Below are 26,523 nucleotides of genomic sequence, written 5' to 3'. Positions count from 1 at the left end.
TGACATAGGTACTGTTATCTATCATCCCATTTCACAGATGAGGAAATCAAAGCCCAGAGATGTTCAAAACTTACCCAAGATCTCAGCGTCTGAACCAAGCCAACGGTTCTTAGCTCTTAACCACAATCTGTGTTCCCCCAAGACGTACCACACTTTAGATTCAAGTATTATGAGGCTGCACAACTACAAAATGACAACTCCTGCCTGGAATACCAATCTAGGAAGGTGATGTTCACACTTGCTGCATTGTTACTTCATTGTAACACCATCTGCTCTGACCTACTGTAATGCTCTAATAAACAGAATACTAAGAACACACTTTTCTTCAATTATTCTAGATAAGTGGAAAAATTCTGAATAGCTCGATCTAGTTTTTAATAAAGCAAAATTAAATTGGAAACCAAACAATATGGAGGGAAAAGAGAGATAAGTTAACCTGGATCGGTGACTTACCTTGAAATACTTCCTTCTCATTCTGGTCATGTTCATCAACATAACTCCAGAGTTCACTCCAGTTTTTCCATAGTATGGATGTCTGGCAAAGCGATTATACCAGCCTATTCGAGGCTCTTCATGTTCTGGTGCCATTGCAGCAATTTGTGTGGAATTAAATTTCTTTAGTAAAGACCAAATATCATCAACGGGCCGTAAAAAAAGGATATCAGTGTCGACATACAATAGTGAGTCAACTTCTTTCAGGATTAACTGTGGGGAAAGATATTTGAATCATTAACTGTAACTCTATTTAATATAAAACATGAAAGAGGCTTTCATTATTTAAAAAACGCCTAAGAGAGAAACTAATTGACATTAATTTTTAAAAGTAGTTTTTCCCAAGTCTCTCATTTTTTACAAGAGCATATATAGATGGTCTGCTAATCTCTTTAATTAACTTTTAGAGAAGAAAAGCTATAAAAACAAATCAGAACAAAAACTCAATACTAAAAATTGGAAGAAAAAATAAAAGCAGTAGCCTCAAAGACTAGGGTGGAAATGTTTTTCATAATGGAAAATAACATTAGCTTCGGTGAACTGACATATCGAATCTTAATTTCCTGAGGTAAATACAGAAATTAATCAGTACAAATGGAGATCTCCTCAACTCGTCCCCTCAGCCTGTAACACTAATGGCCAGCACCTTTACCTCATTCTGGGCTCAGCCAGCAAATGGTAGAGCCAAAATTGAAGTCCAGACCACCTAACTCCAGAACCCATGCTCTTATTTCTGAGCTTACTACCTCCCAACAAATCGAAGAAAATGTGCACTCACATAGCAAGGGCGAAGACAAGACTCGTCTTGGAAGACTCGCTATGTCACTTTCCGAGAGACGTTAAACCTCCAACATGCATCTCTTATAGGAATTTTCAAGGGTACGTTTTTATTTCTGCCTTATCCATATACTTTAGAATGTGACTCCTGCGAATTTAAATGTATTGCCTATTCCAGTGTATTAGTAAGACTCAATGATTAGGTTAACCTAAAGGGTTTTGGTTAAGAATACAAAGACGATAAGAGCTTGATCTTCATTCTGCTCCTTTTCAAAGCTGCTACCTCCTCCTGCAGTTACGAAGGTGAGCAGTTACGAAGCTGAAATCACTCCATGCCCCCACTGATTTAGTATCAGGCTGGGGAAAAATATCTGACAGTTGGCTACAGAGCCTGAGTAGAGAAGGCTCACTTGTTCAAAGACTACAATTAAAAGGGTATGTATGTATGTGGATGTCTGTTCCTCTCTCTCTTTTTGCGGGGCGAAGAGTGAGGGAAATTGTTTTTATATCAACATTTTGCTTCTGTACCATGAGACAAATGTGTGTTTACAGACTTTTGTATTGTTAGCAATCTAGGAAGACACTACAGGAAGCTCCAGGGTTACTGTTGGGAGCCACTGCCAACTGGAGTTCATACATAAGGTTAAATAATAACCACGTCAGTATTTTTCTATGCTTCCTTTTGGCGGAACAAGGAGTCGGCAGAGCTTACATTGGTTCTTTTAATCCATCTATTTTAGAGGAGAAACTTAGTAAAAAAAAGGATTTTACTTAGAAAAATGAAGAATCAATTTACTTAGATCTGGTTAAAACGATGCAGAAGTAAGAGTGAAGGACGAGGACAATTTGACAGGCTTCAAGTATTTAATTTTAGTATTCAAATTCCATTTAGGAATTTAACCAGATTACATCATTAAATGATCTGGCAAATTTCCTATCAAGACATCAACAATTAAACTTGTTAATAATGCAGAATAAAACAGAAGAGCAATGACTGTAACCTCATGCTTCTTTCATCATTGTTTTTCGGTGACATATCTGTGTTTATTTAATGTCATAATGTGCTTGTTTAATGTCAGCCTCCCACATCAGACAACAGGCTCTATGAAAACAAGCAATCTGTTTCATTCATTCCTATATACCCAGCACTTCATTACAGATACTTGGTAGAATAGAGGCACTCAAACTATTAAGTAAATGATGTAACATTGCAATGATTCAACATAAGATTTTTTTTTAATTTTTAAAATTTAAGGCCTACATTAAGTACCTAAAACTTCTTAGGCTTTTCCCCTTTAATCCCTTATTTGTGTGCTTCTTACAATGAAAGCAGGTAATGAGAAAGATATCCTAGGATCCAGATTTTTTATGCTCAGCAATAAAGCTACTGGTTAGGCAGACTCAGCTATCAAAATGTAACTTAATTTTAAATTTTAACTGACATCCTGGATTTGATAAACTCTATTCTTAATATACTAAGAATTGCCTTAATCCACTTAATAATAACAAGTAACTTAAGTTTCTTCCCAGTAATTCACCTTCCAGAAACTTGTGAGCTTCTTAAACTCAGTATTTCTAACTACCGTAACTATTTTAAACATTACAGTGGTTCTAACAACTACTGAGAATTTTAAAACTATCAGTGAATTCAATTCAAAATGGAAAAGGTAAGCTGGCTTCTGAATATTTTTATTTATTTTTATTTATTTTTTCTTTTTTGGCTATACCATGCGGCTTGCAGGATCTTAGTTCCTGACCACAGATCAAACCCGTGTCCCCTGCAGTGGGAGCTTGGAGTCCCAACCACTGGACCGCCAGGGAAGTCCCTGAATATTTTTAGATTAAAAAGAAATAATCAGGGTTTATCACCAGAGACCACCACCAAAGAACAGCCCCATTGAATAAATGGTTCCCATTTCCCTTCGAGTTCACGTGCCTCAAATTTTGTGTCTGTGTTAAAATATCAGCCAGAAAAGGTGAACTGGCTTGCTGTTAAGACAGAAATGATTATCTAATGATCTACTTCATTTCCCAAATTATAAATGAAGTCTGCACCTGGCAGGTGATCCTGCCACTACATTCCTCCTGGCAAAGACTTGGCTCCATTAAGACCTGATGACCTCTAACTCCTTCTTAGAGATGAAAGTTTATAGCAACTGAATAAATTAAAATGTAAGAAATAGTATTTCAACAGAAATTATTTACATTTTTCGTTTTTAACAGAGGTTTTTTTATTCTATCTTTTATTTGTTCTATGGGAAGTTTTTCTTTCTTCTAATGTTCAAAGGGAAAATCATACATGTGTGTTTATTTAACTGATCTATATGGAACTCTTCATTAACTTGTGTGTGTAACAGCAACATGCAAACAAACAAAAAAAACACTGGAGAAAAAACTTACTGGCAAGAACAATCTCTGGGAAGCACACGGTTTAAAGAGCTTTTTCCATTCTGCTGCATTCTCACTTGGAAAAGTTATCGGGTATAATGAATAATTAAATGTTTGTAGAAATGACCAGCTGTTAAGCTAAAATAAAAAAACAAATAAAAAATAAAAGAACTCGGTTTAGATTTGTTTCTCTTTCTCTGCAAAATCATAAACCAACAGATTATTTTTCAAAAGCTAAAATTTAAGATGTTATACATTGTATGTCATACACACTTAAGAGAAAGTTAGATTCTTCTTTCCCACCATTTTGTTTTCATTCAAAATCTTTCATTCAAAAGTCATTCCAAAATGCTAGAAAGACTCCACCGTAAAGATCTGAGGGACAATTGAAGTTATAAGGATATCAACCACAAAACCAAAGTGGAAAGAGCCTTACAAACTGTTCGCCTCCATCAGCTTGACCTGATGTATAAATCCTCTCAATCCCTAAACAAGTTAAACTCAGAAAAATTAAGCACAAATTTTATTACCACAGTATGTATGATATAACAGAAAATATTTACAATCCAAGTCAGACCAATGTGAAAAACTGATTAGAAAATATTTATCTATATAGATTCAATATTCCTGGTAATAAAATATTTTGATAAATACATATCCAGTGCTGATTTTTAAAAAAATCATTACAAAAAGCAAAATCTGATTTTCTGATCTGAAAATTTATAATGAACACGTTTACTCTTTAGCATCCCGAGTGCAATTCAAGACACTGAATTGCTTCAAATTCAGTTTAAGTATTACCTATCACTGCTGCTTAAACAGAATTGTTGATTTAAATTTCCTACAGAGGGCTTCCCTGGTGGCGTAGTGGTTGAGAGTCCGCCTGCCGATGCAGGGGACACGGGTTCGTGCCCCAGTCCGGGAAGATCCCACATGCCGCGGAGCGGCTGGGCATGTGAGCCATGGCCGCTGAGCCTGCGCATCCGGAGCCTGTGCTCCGCAACGGGAGAGGCCACAACGGTGAGAGGCCCGCGTACCACAAAAAATAAATAAATAAATAAATAAATAAATAAATAAATTTCCTACAGAGCATTCACAATTTTTGTGGGAAGAAAAAACTAAGCATTTTATATAACAGGCTGAAGATGATCTCTTTTTGAATTATGTCTGTGTTCAAGTAATTTTTACTTTTTAAAAATTTTTTAAAATGCTCAACACGTATCTATTTTTTATTGTTTTATTTTTATTTTATTTATTTTCAGTTGCATCGGGTCTTAGTTGCGGCACACAGGATCTTTCATTGTGGCGCTCAGGCTCTCTACTCGTGGCGTGTGAGCTCAAGTGAATGGCACAGTAGTTGTAGCGCGTGAGCTATTTGTGGCACGCAGGCTCCAGACAATGTGGGCTCTCTAGTTGTGGCGCGTGGGCTCCAGAGTGCATGGGCTCTGTAGTTGCGGCACACAGGCTCTCTAGCTGTGGTGCGCGGGCTCAGTAGTTGCGGTGCAAGGGCTTAGTTGCCCCGCAGCATGTGGGATCTTAGTTCCCTGACCAGGAATCGAACCCACATCCCCTTCATTGGAAGGCGGATTCTTAACCACTGGACCACCAGGGAAGTCCCTGTTCAAGGGATTTTTAAAAACATTAATTCCTCCCTCTTTCTTTCCTTCTTTCTCTCCCTCTCTCTCCCTCCCTCTCTCTCCCTCCCTCTCTCTCTCTCTCTCTCTCTCACACACACACACACACAATCAATGCCTTCCAACATAGTTTAAGGGAATAACTTTACTTCCAACACACTGTTTTGATGTATCTGTTAATTAGTTTCAAACACTAGTATTTTATTTTCCTTGCATGACTTATAAATCACTTAAAGATCCTTTCAAGGGACTTCGCTTCACAACTACAGAGCCCACGCGCTCTTGAGCCTGCGTGTTGTAACTGGAGAGAAGCCCACACGCTGTAACCAAGAGCCCAGGCACCATAACGAAAGATCCCATGTGCCGCAACTAAGACCCGACACAGCTAAAAATAAGTAAATAAATAAATAAATAATTTTAAAAGAAGATCCTTTCAATACCAACTTCAAAATGAAATCTTAGTCATTCTTAAAATTCTAATATCGAATCATCTTTTCTGCAGTAAAAGCACATTCCACAAAATATTTGATTCTCCTTCATCAAAAGCAAAACCAAACAGTCTCAGAGTTAACCATGATAGTTAAAGAAAAACTAAGTTTAAAAATATAGTATATATTATACAAGCAATAACTCAGCCAGATTTGAAGACAACACAGAAGCCGCATATAAGATGAAGCAATAAATTTATTTTACTTTTATATTACATTTTCAAAGGTTTCCACAGTTGGTAGCAATCTCTTACTATTCTCTGAACTGTTAGGATGAGTTTAATTCCTCAGTTAATATTTTAGGAAACAATCCAGATAATAAGATTAAGATCACAAAAGCACATATCACAAGTACAGATACCAGAAATATTTTAAAACAGTAAGTAAAGCTTTTTTCTGCATTGTTTTTTAATTGAAGTACAGCTGGTGTACAATATTATATAAGTTACAGATGTAAGGTACAGGTACACAAGTTTTAAAGGTTACACTCCATTTATAGTTATTATAAAATATTAGCTACATTCCCACACTATATATAGGATATACTGTGGTGTAAAATATACCCTGTAGCTTATTTTATACATAATAATTTGTACTTCTTAATCTCCTACCCCTATATTGCCTGTCCTCCTTTCCCTCTCCCCACTGGTAACCACTAGTTTGTTCTCTGTTAAGTGTGAGTCTGTTTCTTTTTTGTTACATTCACTAGTTTGTTGTAATTTGTAGATTCTACACATAAGTGATATTATACAGCATTTGTTTTTCTCTGACTTATGTCACTTAGCACAATGCCCTCCAAGTCCATCCATGTTGCTGCAAATGGCAAAATTTTCATTCTTTTTTATGGCTGAGTAGTATTCCACTGTGGGGTGTGTGTGTGTGTGTGTGTGTGTGTGTGTGTGTGTGTGTGTGTGTGTATATATATATACCATCTGTTTATCCATTCATCTGTTGATGGACACTTAGGTTGCTTCCATATCTTAGCAATTGTAAACAATGCTGCTATGAACATTGGGGTGCATGTATCTTTTCTAATGAGTGTTTTTATTTTTTTCAAATATATACCCAGGAGTGGATTGCTGAGTCATATGGTAGTTCTATTTTTAATTTTTTGAGAATCCTCCATACTGTTTTCGACAGTGTCTACACCAATTTACATGCCCACCAACAGCATATGAGGATTCCCTTTTCTCCACATCCTAATATTTCTTATTTGTGGTCTTTGTGATGATAGACAGCCATTATGACAGGTGGGAGGTGAGATCTCATTGTGGGTTTTTTGTTGTTGTTGTTTTTGCAGTACGCAGGCCTCTCACTGTTGTGGCCTCTCCCGTTGCGCAGCACAGGCTCCGGACGTGCAGGCTCAGCAGCCATGGCTCACGGGCCCAGCCGCTCTGCGGCATGCGGGATCTTCCCGGACCGGGGCACGAACCCGCGTCCCCTGCATCGGCAGGCGGACTCTCAACCACTGCGCCACCAGGGAAGCCCCTCTCATTGTGGTTTTGATTTGCATTTCCCTGACGATTAATGAGCAACGTTGAGCATCTCTTCATGTGCTTGTTTGTCCATCTGCATGTCCTCTTTGGAGAACCATCTATTCAGTTCTTCTGCCCATTTTTTAATCAGGTTGTTTGTTGTTTTTGATGGTGAGTTGTATGAGCTGTTTATGTATTTTGGATATTAACCCCTTATTAGTCATATCATTTGCAAATATTTCTCTCATTCAGTAGGTTATCTTTTCGTTTTGTCAATGGTTTCCTTTGCAAAAGCTTTTAAGTTTACTTAGGTCCCATTCGTTTATTTTTGCTTTTATTTCCTTTGCGTTTTAGGAGACAGATCCGAAAAAACAGTGCTATAATTTATGTCAAAGAGTGTTTTGCCTATGATTTCTTCTAGGAATTTTATGGTTTCTGGTCTTACATTTAGGTCTTTAATCCATTTTGAGTTTATTTTTGTGTATGGTGTTAGAGAATGTTCTAATTTCATTCCTTGTAAAATAGTAAGTAAAGCTTTAAGCCTCTTGGAATCAAAGATTTTAGCAGAAATCTAAAAGACTTGAGGTCACAAGTAGTGTTTTTCACTTAATATGCAAAATGAACTAATTTAACCTGAAAAAAACATCGAATACACTTTTCCTACATAGATCAAGCAAAAAACCCAAATCAGTTTGACAGCTTCATTGAGTGTAGATAGAGAGATAAGAGATGGTGCGGGGATAATCATTATCCTCTTCACCACCATCTCAGGACACAAGGTAATGAGATTTCAGGTGAAATTTCTTCTTCGTATATGTTCTCCCTCCTATATTTATCTGTTCTCCTCTTCTTGCATAGGAATAATTTTTTTTGTTATGGTTATGTGGCAGTCCTGATTAAAAGGGTATATTGTCAACCCACACAAACAACTAGATATGGTCACATGACAAAGTTGAAACCAATGAGATACTGGCAGGAATGTCATGTGCAACTTCTAGAAAGTTTCCTTAGAAAGGAGGAGGAGAACCCCTTTCTTCACTCCTTCCTCCTTCATGTTGGCTAGAATATGAGTGTGATGGCTGGAGCTTGAGTAGCCATCTTGGATCATGAGGTAGAAGCTTTAAGTTAAAGATGGCTCAGCCACAAAGGAGAAAAAAACAGAATCCCTGAAGACACAGCGCTGCCATATACCACAGACTGCCTACTTTTATATAAGAGAGAAATAAACTTCTATCTTGTTTAAGCCACTGTTATTTTGGGTTTTCTGCCGTTACAGCCAAACTGACTGTAACTAATACAAAACCAAAATAAGAAACTTTCTTACCAGAGCAAGAAGCTACTTCCCTCCATATTGTCAATTAAGAGTTCCCTCCACTCAAAACAGAATTAAAACCTTTGTGCACACTCTGATTGAGGCACTCTCAAGCCACGGATGGGAACACAATTAAGAAGTAGGACTTCTCAGTCAAAACATCCTGGAACTATATAGTCAGTAAAATAAAACCTCCATGCTTGGCAAAGGACTCTAAGTAGCCTAACTCCTTTTCAAAAACAAGTCTTCCTCTTACACCCTAGATCTGGAAGTGCAGATGGAAGTGGCAGCAGGGAACAGTCCCCACTCTTAGAGGGCAGAGCTGCAGAATACATTTTTTTTTAAAAAGGAATTTTGCCTTTTTTTTAAAAAAAAATTTATTCATTTATTTATGGCTGTGTATGGCTCTATGTTTCTGTGCGAGGGCTTTCTCTAGTTGCGGCAAGTGGGGGCCACTCTTCATCGCGGCGTGCGGGCCTCTCACTATCGCGGCCTCTCTTGTTGCAGAGCACAGGCTCCAGGCTCAGTAACGGTGGCTCACGGGGCTAGTTGCTCCGCAGCATGTGGGATTTTCCCAGACCAGGGCTTGAACCCGTGTCCCCTGCATTGGCAGGCAAATTCTCAACCACTGCGCCACCAGGGAAGCCCTAGAATACATATTTTTGTTCAACAACATTTTACTATATATACAATTAAATATTCAACTATACAGGCTTGACTAAGTCTCAAATACTTACTATGCCTTTAAAACTATCATGCAGTTGATCTTCAGCAAAAATATGGAACTGAAGAGGTTTGATGCTGAAGATAAGTGCTGACTTCAACATGGTTAGAGTTTCTTCCAGTCTTTCCCCACAGGCAACTACGGCTAGGTGCACTTCCTCAACGGGCTGCATTTTCAGACTATACCTGATAGAAAAGAAAACCACATTTTCCAACAGTGTTAGTACAGGGTAACATGTTAACGACATGGTATTCTGACCGTGTTCAAAGATTGAGGTTTGAACAACAAGGTCCTACTGTACAGCAGAGGGAACTATATTCAATATCCTGTAATAAACCATAATGAAAAAGAATATGAAAGAGAATATATATATAACTGAATCACTTTGCTGTACACCAGAAACCAGCACAACATTGTAAATCAACTATAGTTCAATTGAAAAAAAAAAGACCTGAAGTTTGAACCTTCTATTTAAAAAGCAAAGACACATCAAATTACAAAACAGTATAATGTTGAATCAATCATATATATATATATCTATACCCTCAACCAGCCTTTCTCAGCTAACGTTCCTCACCAGGAACCACAAAACACAAAAAATGACCACTTCCGCATTCCCCCAAGAATGGTACATAACTAGCATCATTCTGGATGCACGGGAGAGAAGTTAATTCACTACTCACTCTGGATGCTGCAGGACATTAGGGCTTAATTCTCTCAAGGAAACCCCCACTTGAGAAAGGGAGCAGCACTGATTTGAAGGGCTTCCATTTAATTTTTAACTATTTTACTTAAAAAAAAAAATCTCAAACACACCAAAGTAGAGAGAAGACAACAGTAAACCTCCATGTACCCATCTCTCAGCTGCAACAATTATCCATTCAAAGGTATTCTTATTTCCTCTAAAACCCCTCCCCACAGCCCCTTCCACTAACCAACAGATCATTTTGAAGCAAACCCAGATATAAATTCACCCACAAATATTTCAGTATTATATCCAATCTTCAACCATGCTGATTACAAGAAGTTTCCTTCACATAAGTTTTTTTGTTTTGTTTTGTTTTGTTTTACTGTGCAGTCCCATTTATCAAGTAATCAGTGAGAAGTAAAAATTTCTGAGGTGGTCTAAAAATACTAGTCAAACGCTAGTAGCACATCATTTTGGAAGGAAGGAAAGATTCCTAAACCCCAGTTATCAGCCTAGGCTATGTTGGACCCTACCTCTAACACAGAGCAGCAGTGCAAGCACCTTACCACTGAACCAGTAATACTCCACCATCATACAAGGAACAGAACTAATTATGTGTGACTGCACTGTTATTAAACAATTAACATTTACAATATGAAATAAAGACCTCATCTGTAATTAGGACATAAAATAATCTTTTTGGAACTGACAGCTAAAGGTATGTAGGAGTGGAAGACAACATAAAACAACCTAGTAGCACATTAAAGTATTATGAAGTACAAACATTCCAAAACTAAAAACATACAAATTTGACTTCAACTCAATTTTTAGCTACAGAGATCCTTTCTGTAAAATGTATAAGGGGATTACAAATAATACTGTTTAACGTTAATAGTTGTATGTATCCATTACTGAAATTTTGTAGTAGCAGGGATGGGTGATTAATCATTTTTCTTAAATTTATAAGCTAAAATTATCGTGGTTATGTTCCTTAGCACAGGACTTTGGAATCTTGAGTATTCATTCATGTGTCCGTGTGTCAGAGTGGACCCAGAACTGTTTCCTGAGGAAAATCTTGGTCTTGCTCATGGGTAGTCCCTCAACTGGCCAGGATATGAGAAAACAGAAAATGATGCTAAATAACATTAAATACAAACAATTGACTATATAAAACACACCTAAATATCAAATTCATACAACTTAATGTTTTAACATTAAACATTTGGAATTATTAATTTTTTATCCTATTAATGATAAAGTCTGAATATATATAACATGCTCCTGCATCTACTATGTATCTATTCAGTCATATTAACAAGCTTGTTTGCCGAGGGCCCAGAGACATTTAAGAACAGCAGTTGAAACTGACGCTTTTCTGCTGAGTTTCTGAGGCCTGAAAATGGGTTCACTTCTCTTACATGGGACATCTCTTACCTACACAATTACTGGTAACTGTCAGCCTTCAGCAGAGGAGCAGAAAGGCTTTTCAGCATGAATACTTATCTCCTAGAAAACACAGAGTCATTTCCTTCCCTGATCCCTCAACTGGGAGGCTGAAACCCAATACCTTGATAACCTACCCTTTATTCAGACTAATGGGCCAATTATTCTAAAGATGACGTTCTTTAAAAACAAACAACAACAACTGCTTTTAAGAAAAAGAAACCTTCCCTGGATAATTCATGAAGTTAAACATTATTACACCACTTTGTTAATGGTATTCGATGGAGAAGTCACATAAAAAGTGGTATTGTTGGAAGGGGAATTTACTATTCGAGAAGCGGTGGTGATAGTTCATTCTTCATCAAGTTATTAAGATTATCATTAAATTAAGATAGAACATCAGGTACATACTTTGCCTTTAAAATTTACATCAATCTACCAGGAACTGGTTTTTATGAGTGGTTTGAGGAGGGGACAACTGCATAATTTTGCACATGGCTATCCAGCTATCCAACCATCTTCTGTTACAGGCTTACCAGAGTTTAGCCTTCCACCACTCACCTGCTGTGCTACCTCTTTCACTCACAAGGTACAGTATAAGCTTGGGTCTTTTGAAAGCTCTGTTCTTTTCCACTGACAGGAATTAGAAAGAAGCAGTGCCTGCATCCTCGTCTGCACCCTCTATCCATTCCCCTCGTTTCTGTTGAGCCCCTCAGTTTATAACTTTGGAGCCCTATCAGAGGGGAGACTATCTACACTTTCTATACCTAAACAAGGGGACATGAACCCAGTTCACCTCAAAGCAGTGGAAGCCACAACGACACAAGTAAAAGAGAAGGCAATCAAGACACACAACAATCTCACAGAGCTCTCCATCGTCTCAGCTTTCTGATAAATGCCTCCAGGTCCTGTTACTCATGAGCGTACAAAGACCCTCATTAAAGCACCAAGATTTGAGAATCTATAATGGGCTCGGATTGCTTAACTGGCCATAACTAGATCCTGCCCCAAAGCTAAAAGCCTAGAGATTTAAAGAGTGAGCCGTAACAGTCATGTGCTGTTTGGCACAGAACTCTCTACATACAGAAGTATAATAAACCTTCTCAAGAGAAATAAGTCAAATGTTCTTCAAGGAAAAAAAGTCCTTCTAAGGTCAGTCCCAGGGACTCCTGCTCTCAGGCACTGCAGAAAGGCTTGTTCTAATCACACTGCTAGCACTCCTTCCACCAACTCCTATAAAAGTAGTAGTACTGTCAACAATATTGCATTTGTTTTTCTGTTATGTGTCCCTTTTTAGCAAAAGCATTATATACAGTACAGACTCCAACAGCTAAACTGACAAGACAAAACATATTCTAAAGATGTCTCTGCTCACCACCCTGTCCCTAGACCCAGGAACAGGAAGTAACTGCAACTGGAAGAAATCTAAAGTAAGCTTTTACACTAGAGGAAGGGATAACTAAAACCTTCGAAGAAGTTGTAGGGAAGTAGCCATTCAAGTAATTTTGGTCCCAACTGAATGGTGTTAATATTGTCAGGATCTACAAAAATATGCTATATATTAATTACAGTGTGAATAAGAGAAAGTCCCTGTGGATTTAAAGAAACGTTATCCAAAAAGGACATTTTAAAGTCATAACCTACTTTTCTACAGATGTATGATTAGAAGAAATGCTTCAGATAATTCAAAGGTAACACCTGAGGGTCCCCATGACTAAATCTGGCATAGCCTGAGCATAGACTAGAATTGTGACAGCAATGATTGGTAACACATTCTATTAAAAAACTGAATCAGTGAGTCCAAAATGATACTAAATAAAGAGTAAGGCGGAGGGGGAACCCTCCTTTAAAGATGAATACCAACCAATAAATGTAGAAGGAATGACAGAATTACAAAAAACACTATTTTGCACTCACTATTGCAATAGATGATTTGAACAAGAATAATTAATGGATGCTAAAACCACAGAGTATCAAGGTATTATCCCCACACAGTACAAAGGGGATAAAGATACTGTTACGGTGTAGAAATGTGACACCGCCACCTTAACCAGGGGATCAAACAACAAATCATGTTAACTGTCTGCCACCACATGCCTCCCCATAGAACGCCCAGAGAGCACAAGATCTCCTGCGCAATATTCCTGCCAAAGATCCTGAATCTAATCCTAAGGAGACAGGCAAATCCAAATAAAGGAACATTCTGCGAAACAAAACAAAAATACCACGTCATGAAAGAAAGACACCGACCACCACGCCTCCCTGCCCCGTCCCCCCCTCAAAAATATGTCTGGGAATTGTTCTAGAAAAAAGGAGACTAAATAGATTTAATAACTGAATGCACTTGTTCCTTGACTGGGTTCTGAATGGGGTAGAAAAGATACAAAGTTCATTAAAAGGAAAATAAGGAAATATGAATATATATAAATATAACATTCTGTCAGTGTTAAGTAACTTGAAAGTGCCAATTTTGTTATGTTGGTACTGGAGACTATCCCTGTTCTTTGGCAATACATGCTGAATATTTAGGCTGTCGCTCAAGCAGTTCAGCCAAAAAGTGGCAAAATGTTACTAATAGGTAAATATCTAGTGACAGGTATGTAGTGGCTCACTATGCTATTCTTATAACCTCTGTAGATTTGAAAACTTATCAAAGTAAAAAGCTGAGAGGAGGAATCCAGAAAAAAAAGTTAACAGAATGTTTTAGATGAAAATTCTAATACAAATACTGTAAACAGACTTACAAGCCTTAAGAATAGACTTATTTTAAGTAACATTTCTGCTATAAAGGAATAATAATTTTTCTTTTTCTAGACAGCATCAAAATTTAAACATTAAAGTTTTTAATCAAAATTAAAATTTTTTTAATCAAAATTTAGCATCAAAAGCTTCCAGTGTGTTCTTCTAGCCTATAATTAAATTAGTGTTTTCTCTATAAAAGAAAACAACATATAACAATATTTAGACTAGTAATTAGCATTATAATTAAGTACACAGACTCAAAGTAAACAGATTAAATTTCTGATAACAATCTCCCCAAACTAAAAAATAACTGCCACGAACTTATCTTTAAAAACTTGCGGGCTTCCCTGGTGGCGCTGTGGTTGAGAGTCCGCCTGCCGATGCAGGGGACGCGAGTTCGTGCCCCGGTCCGGGAAGATCCCACACGCCGCGGAGCGCCTAGGCCCGTGAGCCATGGCCGCTGAGCCTGTGCGTCCGGAGCCTGTGCTCCGCAACGGGAGAAGCCACAACAGTGAGAGTCCCGCGTATCGCAAAAAAAAAAAAAAAAAAAAAAACTTGCAATTGAACAAAATTGGAAAACTATATTCAGAAACACTAATGATAATTTCCTTAATGTGTAGCTCTTAAAAAAAAGTTTTTCCTCTTACTATAAAAAAAAGAGTTGTGGTGAATTAACATACTAAGGTAAAACTACTTTAAAGGTTGTATATAAATCACTCTGGGGACAAAATATAATACTTAAAAAAAACTCTGCAAGGTTTTATGCAAAGGATTAAAAAAATCTAAAAATTCAACATTTTGTAAGTATTAATTGTTAAAATGTAATTTAAAATAGTCTGTAAAAATATACCTCTTAAAACTAGCATGGGAGCACTCAAGATAACAGTTCAGGTAGCAAACACACAGACTATGAACTGAGAATCAATTCCCATCATAGAGAGAAAGATCAAATATTTTAAAAGCTCAAGTCACATAATAATATTAAAATTAAGAGATTACATAATGAGAAGAAAACTACAATTAAAAAATGAAACAAATAAGGAAAATATTTGTAATCAATGGCAAAGGTAGAACGTGTTATTCTAAGAGTTCATAAAATAAGCATTAAAAAGCTCAATAGGTAAATATCAATACAGAAAATACAAACAAAAATTTAAGAAGCCAAATAAATGCAAAAATATATTCAAGAAATAATCAATGAATATAAATCAATAATAAGCTATCATTTTACTCTAATAAGTGGTAAAATTATAACTCCCAATAATGAATGTTAAGGTTATGGTGACACCAGTACACTCACACAATGCTGGTACAGGCTTAAATCTGTATAATTTTTAGAACATAAGTGATATCCATTCTTTTTAATGAATATTTGAACTCCTTTCACATGCTAGACACTGGGGATAAACAAGAAAGCCACAATCCTAACCTCACACAATTTATAGCTGTTGTGAAAAGACAGATTTTTGAAAGATTTAATCAGAAAGCATGGTAATTGCTTAAACAGAAAACAATCAAGGTTGCTAACTGGGCTCACTACACAAACATCTAACCTAGTCTGAAACTGCTGGGGAAAATTACTAGTCATTTACTGGTTGCCAAGCACCTTGCCAAATAATGGGGCTTAAACAATGAACACCACGTGGTGTCCGTCTGCGAAGTCAACACTCCAGAAGTGGGTAATGATTCGCAACCACAACAGATGCAGCAGGTACAGTTAACTAGGAGGATACAGAGAAGGGAGAAGCGGTGGGCACGGAAGGGAGGTCACAGTGGCGGGATAAGAAGTGATTCCACGGTAGTTAAGGGACAGAAAGGAACAAGCCGGCAGGAGCAACAGCATGAAAGGAGACGGGCGGGAAAAGTCACTGCAGACTGACTGACATGTGGGAAGCCCACCATGAACCAAGACACAAAACCCAGATGAGGGGAGGTGTAAGGGGCTAGCCCAAGTCAGCAAGGCGAAAATCACCACCGTGCAGCTGGAGACACAGCTCGGGAGCTCAGAGAACAGCTCTGGAATGAAGGTATCAGTTAAACCATCCAGGGAGCAGCAGAAGAAAGAGCAGAGTCCTAAGGAGTTAGGACTGGAGAGAAGAGTCCAGAGGCGGCGGGAACAAAACCTAAGACGACAAGAGCCAGAGACGGACAGAGTCGAAAAGAAGAAAGAGGAAGTGGTAACAAGAAAGCACATTAGGGCTCAAAGAACAATTCCGAGGTCAGAGGTGACTTCAGTGAGAGCGGGTTTTTCGTCAGGTGGTGGCCGGGTGCTGCTCCTAGCGGGCTGAGGTGTGAAGGTGTTCTTTTTGTTGTTGTTGTTTTTTAAGGAAGTAAAGCCAGCAGATACTCATAAATGTTTGCTGGTGACGAGAAAGAACAAACAAAGGATGCTTGAAGGAAAGGGGCTGGAAGCAAGCTGCGGTAGGGACTTTGGTTTGTTTCAAGGACAGAAGAGGCAGAAGAGGTGTGAGCGCTGTGACGCCACCGGGGAGCAGTCAGGGGCAGACAACCCATGCAGATACAAGTTATTAGAAGCACACGCACAGGAACGGCGAAAACACTTGCGGTGGGTATTGAGGCGATTTGGGCTTTTTTATGTTATTTTATGATCACTGTATAATAAATTAATTGGGAGGAAATAACCCCCCAGAGAAGTCTAATCAAAATACATAAAGAATTCAAATTGGAAACGCTGGGACAAGTCTGGGGAGAAGAAAATGGTGCCAGTTATAAGGGCCCACTGGTGCCAAGCAAAATGGGAGAGCTAATGGTAGCCGAGGGGATTTCAGAGAAGCCTCCCCAGGTGGGCAGAGTCAGGCAAAAATGAGGTGCTATTTAAATACTGAAATGGAGGGGGAGAATGACATGGCAATGGGACAGCACTTTAGCTTGTCGGCACATTGGAATAGACTGAATAAATAAGGGATTCCCAAGATCAAAGTAAGAAACTAAGTGTTAGGCTGCAGCATGCAGGCCTGCAAGCCCCGTACTTGCCCAGCTTCAAGACCGAAGGAGGAGGCCAGTCAGGCCAGCAGAGACATCAATGACTTAATGGATGGGGGAGCTTACATGTCGAAAGCAAGGTCCTGGAGCAGCACGCTACTGTGTGCAGATGACATGGCAGCATTGTTTGCTGGGGGGCGGGGGGAAGGGGTAATCAGTTATAGGGAGAACTGACCTCAGGTTGGCTCACTGGTTACCAGGGAAACTAGCAGAGGAGCACGCGCCTCACCATCCCTTTGATAAGCACGCGCCTCACCATCCCTTTGATAAGCTATCATGGAGGAGATGTTCTGATTTAAAGGTCAGAACCATCGCTAGTTGGGGCAGGGGCAAGTATGTAGGAAGGTCAGTCATGTGAGTAGGGTGTAGGTGAGGCAGGGACTGGTCGAGCAGGGGATGTACAGAGAGCAAGAGAACAGCCATCTTGGGTGGCCTGATCATACTAAGTTTAAGAGATTTTACATAATGATATGATACATGTAACAAAATGGTTACAGATTTATACTACGGATGTAATATTACAGGCAGAGAGTATAACTTTTAAAATCTCAAATTTAGGAGAGTAAAAAAGCACAAGGGTTTACAATGTCACGTATCTATCCACATGTAATTCCTTCCAGGGAATACTTGGGAGCTTTGGGAAAATAGTGAGTTGGAGAGACTCAAAGAAAAGGAATACTAAGCAGAGGCTCCAGGATTCAGACTAGGTCAACTTCCCTGGGCTACTTCCGCAGCAGAGGAGGTAGGAAGATCATTACTCATGCCGTAACTTACGAAAGGGCCTGGGTTGTATAAATCGGAGTATACAGGGGCTTTCAACCTTACCCAGCTCCCAGAGTGAGCAGATTTATGTCAGGTCGGAGATAGCTAAGTGGTGCTTGTCATTACTCTATTCACTAGAAAACTCTTTAAAGGATGAAAAATATGGAGCTCCTATTCTCCAAAATTATGAACAAGCTGAATGGTAAGATTATCTTGAAAAAGTTAGCTTTTAAAAGTTTACATAATCTGACTCGACTGACCCATATTAGAATTTCAATCATCCAATCTTTTCCATAGCAATGAGATACAATTAAAATATGTGATTTCAATGATTCATTCCCAGTTGTCCATGGGATGTATAATGTACTGGGAATACAAGAATTTAAAAATACACACTACTAATATTTATTAAGAATGCAGTTCTTCCCACCTGGAATATGTCACCTCTTGTCCTTAAGCCTGGCTAATTTCCTGTTCGTCATGCAGTCACTCCCTTGAAAACGCCTTCCCTGATGCCTCCCACCTGCTTCTCCCATCTTTGTGGCTATAACCTGTCACCCTCTACTAGAGTCTCAGGTTGACTAGTGTGAAGCTCCCATCAGAATGTAAGCTCCAGAAGGAGGGGGCCATGTTAACCAGACTCAGTCTGATTCTTAGCACCTAGCACTGTGCCTGGCAAATGGAATGAGTAGAATTAAAATTCAAATGAATCATAAAGAAATTTTATTCTTGAGAAGGGCACTTTAGGCTACAGCCTCACTCTCCCCTGCTACTATCTCAGAGAGTCTGATATCCCATTCCTACGAATACTTGTTTCCTTCCTTGAAGGTTAGAGCAGGAAGGGACCTGAGAGTCAGTCAATCCAATGCCTTCATTGTCCAGAGACGTGACCAAAGATGCACTAGTCAAAAACTTTAAAAAAGGGCCAATAAACAATGTCATATCATTTGCTTCTTCATTAAACACTTATCTTTATCCTCCCATTCCCCAATATTCAATCCCTCTGCTCATAACCAATATAATCCTTCCCCAGTTGTCTCCATCTGCCTACAAAATGTTTTTTCAGTATACCAGCTTTAAGTTAGATAAATGCTATATGTCTGTAAATGTCAGTGGAAATCTACCTTTATTATCTGGTTACCACTTCATTACCTGTTACCTAAAATTTGATCATAAATTGTCCTAAGAACAATGGTTTATCTTAGTAACATCTTTAAAATTTTTTAGATCATTTTATAGACAGTATGTATTAAAAAATTAGTCATAACTACTTCAAAGTGGGAAAAAAGAATAGAAAACCCAATCAGAAAACAAATTATTTACTTGTATAATAATATTACAGGAAAAGAAACATTTTTATGACCATATGACCACATTTTTATTACACTCAAAAATTTATTAGCTACTATCTAATCTTACCTACACTGATCTACCAATTAAATATTAAGTGCCTACCTAAAAGCCGCTTCCCAAAAGCAGTTCATTCCACAAACATCAGAGGGCAGCATCCAATAGGGATTCCAGTAACACAGAGAGAAATCTTTACACCTAACAGAGTAAGACAGAAATAGTCCTATGTGAGTATGTTGGCTTAAAACTAACAAGGAATTTACTCAATAACATAAAAACTTACTGTTCTATTTTACAGCAACAAAACTGCAAACCCAACTTGCTATGGTAACTTGAAGATTTCTGGAAATTGATTTCTCCCTTACTTAGGGTAGCACTACTTTAAATAGAACTTTAAAACCTTTAGGCAAAAAATACCACAGACTGGAAACATTTTTTAGTCATGAATGCTCTTAATATATTAAGCTCTCCTCCTAAGATGACATAGAAAATATTGGAATACTTCTAAAATTTTCCTTCCTTCATTAACTGCACATATCCCCCCTAGAATAAAATCCATTCTGCCAAACAAAACATTTGCTTATTCTGAAGCAAAATTTAAGCCACAAATGCTGGTAGAAAGGAAAGAGAGAATCTTTAAATGCTTTTAAATTAATCCTCAATCCAAGCTTAGAACACCAAGTATCGTGTTTTAAGTTGGAAATAAAGAGACCAAGTTGATATTCACGGCTCAGTTTCATTACCTACACATCTCAGTTTCACTATATTTCACAAGCTAAAATGGGGCATCAAATGTGGACTTTCTTCTTAGATTGCAGGTTGGAGCTAAAAAACCCCACAAATACACAACAACAACTGCTCACATTACAAGAAGTATGTTTTTCATTGTTATTCCTTTTCAAAACAAGAGTCTAGCTGGAAATTCAGTACAGTGGAGGCTTGGGTTTACTAAAGCAAGTATGAAGTCAGAGTGAGTCACTAAACCAGGTCACCTCATGTCCCATCACCATTAATTCAATTATAAGTTACTGTTCTTACAGTGAAAGGTCTATGAAATTTCATATTTGCAACATCTCTGATCACACCTCTCACAAATGTCAACAGGCTAAGACAGGGGGTCTCAATCCAGGATGTACAATGAAATCACCAGAGAGCCCTACACCAGACCTGTTAAATCAGAAACCCTGAGGACAGGGTCAGGCACTGGTTGCTTTTAAAATCCTGCCTAAGTTATTCTGTATACTACTGCATGAAGAACTACGTCAGAATTTTTAAATCAATGGAAAAAAGTGACACTATAATTTGTTTTTTCTTGAAATGGACACCGTTTTCAAGCACAGCATAAAAAGTTAACATATCTTAGTTGATAAGTCAGAAAATGTGTGCAGACCAGTAAAATGTACAACCTGATCAGGAAATTTGTTGGTCCCCTTCCAGGAGTGGTCATGTAGTTTTTAAGTCTTGCACTTATTTGTAGAGACAGGCTGAGTGGAAGTGGCAACAACTAACACAGAGTTTTTTTCAGATTCAAGAGTTCTCACAACCATTTAAGCCTCACAACAAAACTGTTCAAATAGGTATCTCCATCTTTCAGATACAGACATCATCAAAGCTTTCTTTCAACAAATCCACAATTTATTTATAATCAACACCTAAAGTGCCCCTTTGTTCCAGGAAGGAAATAAGTTGGTTATTCCATCTCCTTCTGTCAAATCTTCCAACAGTAGAAAATGAAAATTAAAAATGAAGTCTCAAAGAAAATGACTAATTAAATTTTTTTGTAAAAATGACTGCTTGAAATTGTGTATTAATACCATTTTCTGCCTCAACTTGTATTGCTCCCAACCCTAGGCAATCATGCATCTATTTTCTGTCTCCATAGATAAATGGAATCATATAATATGTGACCTTTTGAGTCAGACTTTTTTCACTTAGTGTATTTTCAAGGTTCACCCACTGTAGCATTTATCAGCACATTTCATTCCTTTTTATGGCCAAATAACATTCCCTTTTATGAATGGATGGATATACCACATTTTCTTTATCCATTCATGAGTTAATGAACATTTGGGTTGTTGATACTTTTTGGTTATTATAAATAATACTTTTATGAACATCCATGTAAAATTTTAACGTGAACGTATGTTTTCTATTCTCTTGAGTATATATATACACACACACACACACACACACACACACACATACATATACACACACACGTGCGCACACACACCCCTACGAGAGGAATGGCTGGATCATGTAATCAATGTAAACTGATTAATGCAGATGAAATTACAGGGAAAAAAATGTGAAGTTTTAGATAACTTTCTTGACCATAACTCAATGTCAGAAAACACAGTTTACAGAAAGAATGTTCTCTTTCTGTCTTTCTTTAATGGAAATATAAAACATATGCACTAGTGAGTATACATCCTCCTTACCATTAAAAAAAAAAAACAAACATAAAACACTGAGCTGCTGCTAGCAAAAGGGGGCATAATTTATTCACAGTTTCTTATCTCCCAAATTTACATTCTTTCACTTCTGAAAACTTGGTTTTAAAGATTAAGATAGAGAGTAGAAACTCATACTGAGAACTCATTACGTACCAATAACTATCACTACAAGCAATAAATGAGGAAAAGCAACTAATCTGAGACAGACAGTACTGGTATTTTCAGGCCAGAAAAAAAAAAGTTTAAAAATACTGGAAAAGTAAAGGTACTTATCCAAGTTCTGATTATTAGTTGCTTTTGCTTTTATTCCTTAAGACTATTGAAAATGGAACATTAGACAAAATTCAAAGAGGTAACTCTATTAAATAATTTTAATGGGGCAAAACTGTAGCTGACCTAAATGGGTATGTCTTCAGTAAACAATGACATCCAGAATCAGTGAAGTTCATAAATGCAAAGTTTTTCCACTGTGGATCAAACTGAAATAAAACTTTACCATGACTCATCTCCCTGTTTCATACGGCTTAATATTTCTAGCTCTAGGTGGCTTGTCTACAAGCAAACTGATCAAGGGATAGCACAGGGATCTCCGTGGTAATACAACAGTCTGTATCCTGACTGTGGGGGTGATGACACGAATTTCACTTACGTGATACAACAGCATAAAACTGCACATACACATGAGTGCAGGTAAACTGGTGATGTCTGAAGATGGTCTATGGGTTGTACAATGTCAATTTCTGGGGTTCTAATATTCCACTATGTTGATACACATATATTCCAGATACAGTAGCATTACACTAAGCTCGTGTAAAATGTTACTACTGGGGAAAAACTGAGTGAAGGATAAATGGGGTATCTATGAAGCTTCCTGTGAACTTTTATTTATTTCAAAAGTTTAAAACAATAAATGAATCACAAATTAAATTCCTCCAAATTTCAGTACTTGAAAAATGTTTTAAGAATTGAGACATCAGAATCAAGAAGAACTATGATCCTGCAGCCTGTGGAACAAAAACCACATTCACAGAAAGATAGACAAGATGAAAAGGCAGAGGGCTAGGTACCAGATGAAGGAACAAGATAAAACCCCAGAAAAATAACTAAATGAAGTGGAGATAGGCAACCTCCCAAAAAAAGAATTCAGAATAATGATAGTGAAGATGATCCAGGACCTCAGAAAAAGAATGGAGGCAAAGATTGAGAAGATGCAAGAAATGTTTAACAAAGACCTAGAAGAATTAAAGAACAAACAAACAGAGATGAACAATACAATAACTGAAATGAAAACTTCGCTAGAAGGAATCAACAGCAGAATAACTGAGGCAGAAGAACGGATAAGTGACCTGGAAGACAGAATGGTGGAATTCACTGCTGCAGAACAGACTAAAGAAAAAAGAATGAAAAGAAATAAAGACAGCCTAAGAGACCTCTGGGACAACAACACAACAACATTCGCATTACAGGGGTCCCAAAAGGAGAGGAGAGAGAGAGAAAGGACCCAAGAAAATATCTGAAGAGATTATAGTCAAAAACTTCCCTAACATGGGAAAGGAAATAGCCACCCAAGTCCAGGAAGCACAGTGAGTCCCATACAGGATAAACCCAAAGAGTAACATGCCAAGACACACAGTAATCAAACTGGCAAAAATTACAGACAAAGAAAAATTACTGAAACCAGCAAGGGAAAAATGACAACATAAAAGGGAACTCCCATAAGGTTAACAGCCGATTTCTCAGCAGAAACCCTACAAGCCAGAAGGGAGTGGCATGATATATTTAAAGTGATGAAAGGGAAGAAACTACAACCACGATTACTCTACCTGGCAAGGATCTCATTCAGATTCGATGGAGAAATCAAAAGCTTTACAGGCAAGCAAAAGCTAACAGAATTCAGCACCACCAAACCAGCTCTACAACAAATGCTAAAGAACTTCTCTAAGTGGGAAACTCAAGAGAAGAAAAGGACCTACAAAAACAAACTCAAAACAATTAAGAAAATGGCCATAGAAACATACATATCGATAATTACATTAAATGTGAATGGATTAATGGTCCAACCAAAAGACACAGGCTTGCTGAATGGATACAAAAACAAGACCCATGTATTTGCTGTCTACAAGAGACCCACTTCAGACCTAGGGACACATACAGACTGAAAGTGAGGGGATGGAAAAAGATATTCCATGCAAAGGGAAATCAAAAGAAAGCTGGAGTAGCAACTCTCATATCAGATAAAATAGACTTTACAATAAAGAATGTTACAAGAGACAAGGAAGGACACTATATAATGATCAAGGAATCAATCCAAGAAAATGATATGACAATTATAAATATATATGCACCCAACATAGGAGCACCTCAATATATAAGGCAACTGCTAACAGCTATAAGAGGAAATCAACAGTAACACAATTAATAGTGGGGGACTTTAACACCTCACTTACACCAATGCACAGATCATTCAAAATGCAAGTAAATAAGGAAAGAGAAGCTTTAAATGACACAATAGACCAGATATATTTAATTGATATTTACAGGACATTCCATCCAAAAACAGCAGATTACATATTCTTCTCAAGTGTGCACAGACCATTCTCCAGGACAGATCACATCTTGGGTCACAAATCAAGCCTCAGTAAATTTAAGGAAATTGGAATCATATCAAGCATCTTTTCTGACTACAATGCTATGAGATTAGAAATGAATTACAGGGAAAAAAACGTAAAAAACACAAACACATGGAGGCTAAACAATACGTTACTAAATAACCAAGAGATCACTGAAGAAATCAAAGAGGAAATCAGAAAATACTAGAGGGCTTCCCTGGTGGCGCAGTGGTTGAGAGTCCGCCTGCCGATGCAGGGGACGCAGGTTCGTGCCCCAGTCCAGGAAGATCCCACATGCTGCGGAGCAGCTAGGCCTGTGAGCCATGGCCGCTGAGCCTGCGCGTCCGGAGCCTGTGCTCCGCAACGGGAGAGGCCACAACAGTGAGAGGCCCACGTACCGCACAAAAAAAAAAAAAAAAAAAAATACTAGAGACAAATGACAATGAAAACACGACAATCCAAAACCTATGGGATGCAGCAAAAGCAGTTCTAGGAGGGAAGTTTATAGCTATACAAGCCTACCTCAAGAAACAAGAAAAGTCTCATATAAACAATCTAAACTTACACCTAAAGGAACTAGAGAAAGAAGCACAAACAAAACCCAAAGTTAGTAGAAGGAAAGAAATCATAAAGATCAGAGCAGAAATAAATGAAATAGAAACAAAGAAAACAATAGCAAAGATCAATAAAACTAAAAATGGTTCTTTGAGAAGATAAAACTGATAAAACATTAGCCAGACTCATTAAGAGGGAGAGGACTCAAATCAATAAAATTAGAAATGAAAAAGGAGAAGTTACAACAGACACTGCAGAAATACAAAGCATCCTAAGAGACTACTACAAGCAAATCTATGCCAATAAAATGGACAACCTGGAAGAAATGGACAAATTCTTAGGTATAACCTTCCAAGACTGAACCAGGAAGAAATAGAAAATATGAATAGACCAATCACAAGTAATGAAATTGAAACTGTGATTAAAAATCTTCCAACAAACAAAAGTCCAGGACCAGATGGCTTCACAGGTGAATTCTATCAAATGTTTAGAGAAGAGCTAACACCCATCCTTCTCAAACTCCTCCAAAAAACTGCAGAGGAAGGAACACTCCCAAACTCATTCTATGAAGCCACCATCACCCTGATACCAAAACCAGACAAAGATACTACAAAAAAAGAAAATTACAGACCAATATCACTGATGAATATAGATGTAAAAATCCTCAACAAAATACTAGCAAACAGAATCCAACAACATATTAAAAGGATCATACACCATGATCAAGTGGGATTTATCCTGGGGATGCAAGGATTCTTCAATACACGCAAATCAATCAATGTGATACACCATATTAGCAAACTGAAGAATAAAAACCATATGATCATCTCAATAGATGCAGAAAAAGCTTTTGACAAAATTCAACACCCATTTATGATAAAAACTCTCCAGAAAGCAGGCAGAAAGGGAATCTACCTCAACATAATAAAGGCCATATACAACAAACCCACAGCAAACATCATTCTCAATGGTGAAAAACTGAAAGCATTTCCTCTAAGATCAGGAACGAGACAAGGATGTCCACTCTCACCACTATTATTCAACATAGTTTTGGAAGTCCTAGCCACGGCAATCAGAGAAGAAAAAGAAATAAAAGGAATACAAATTGGAAAAGAAGAAGTAAAACTGTCACTCTTGGCAGATGACATGATATTATACATAGAGAATCCTAAAAGTGTCAACAGAAAACTACTAGAGCTAATCAATGAATTTGGTAAAGTTGCAGAATACAAAATTAATGCACAGAAATCTCTTGCATTCCTATACACTAATGATGAAAAATCTGGAAGAGAAATTAAGGAAACATTCCCATTTACCACTGCAACAAAAAGAATAAAATACCTAGGAATAAACCTACCTAGGGAGACAAAAAACCTGTATGCAAAAAACTATAAAACACTGATGAAAGAAATTAAAGATGATACAAACAGATGGAGAGATATATCATGTTCTTGGATTGGAAGAATCAATATTGTGAAAATGACCAAACTACCCAAAGCAATCTACAGATTCAGTGCAATCCCTATCAAATTACCAATGGCATTTTTTACAGAACTAGAGCAAATAATCTTAAAATTTGTATGGAGACACAAAAGACTCCGAATAGCCAAAGCAGTCTTGAGGGG

At 37.7% G+C, this 26,523-nt stretch overlaps 1 protein-coding gene across 2 annotated transcripts in view; it reads right to left on the bottom strand.

Annotated features, from left to right (window-relative positions):
• GXYLT1 (glucoside xylosyltransferase 1) overlaps nucleotides 1-26,523 on the bottom strand; it is a 52,969-nt gene that overhangs the window by 19,278 nt on the left and 7,168 nt on the right. The window contains exons 2-5 of one of the 2 annotated variants that reach the window (XM_027093555.1): nucleotides 19,384-19,476; nucleotides 9,304-9,475; nucleotides 3,670-3,795; nucleotides 454-705 (exon numbers count right to left, since the gene is read on the bottom strand). In XM_027093555.1, the coding sequence (XP_026949356.1) occupies nucleotides 454-705; nucleotides 3,670-3,795; nucleotides 9,304-9,475; nucleotides 19,384-19,476 (643 nt within the window). The remainder of the gene's footprint in view (nucleotides 1-453; nucleotides 706-3,669; nucleotides 3,796-9,303; nucleotides 9,476-19,383; nucleotides 19,477-26,523) is intronic. The other variant, XM_027093556.1, reaches the window with a different exon arrangement.

The sequence above is a fragment of the Aethalodelphis obliquidens genome, unplaced genomic scaffold (genome assembly GCF_003676395.1).
Source record: "Aethalodelphis obliquidens isolate GAN/ISIS:26980383/991018 unplaced genomic scaffold, ASM367639v1 scaffold84, whole genome shotgun sequence".
Taxonomy (NCBI): Eukaryota; Metazoa; Chordata; class Mammalia; order Artiodactyla; family Delphinidae; genus Aethalodelphis; species Aethalodelphis obliquidens.
This window is presented reverse-complemented; position numbering and strand designations above follow the sequence as displayed.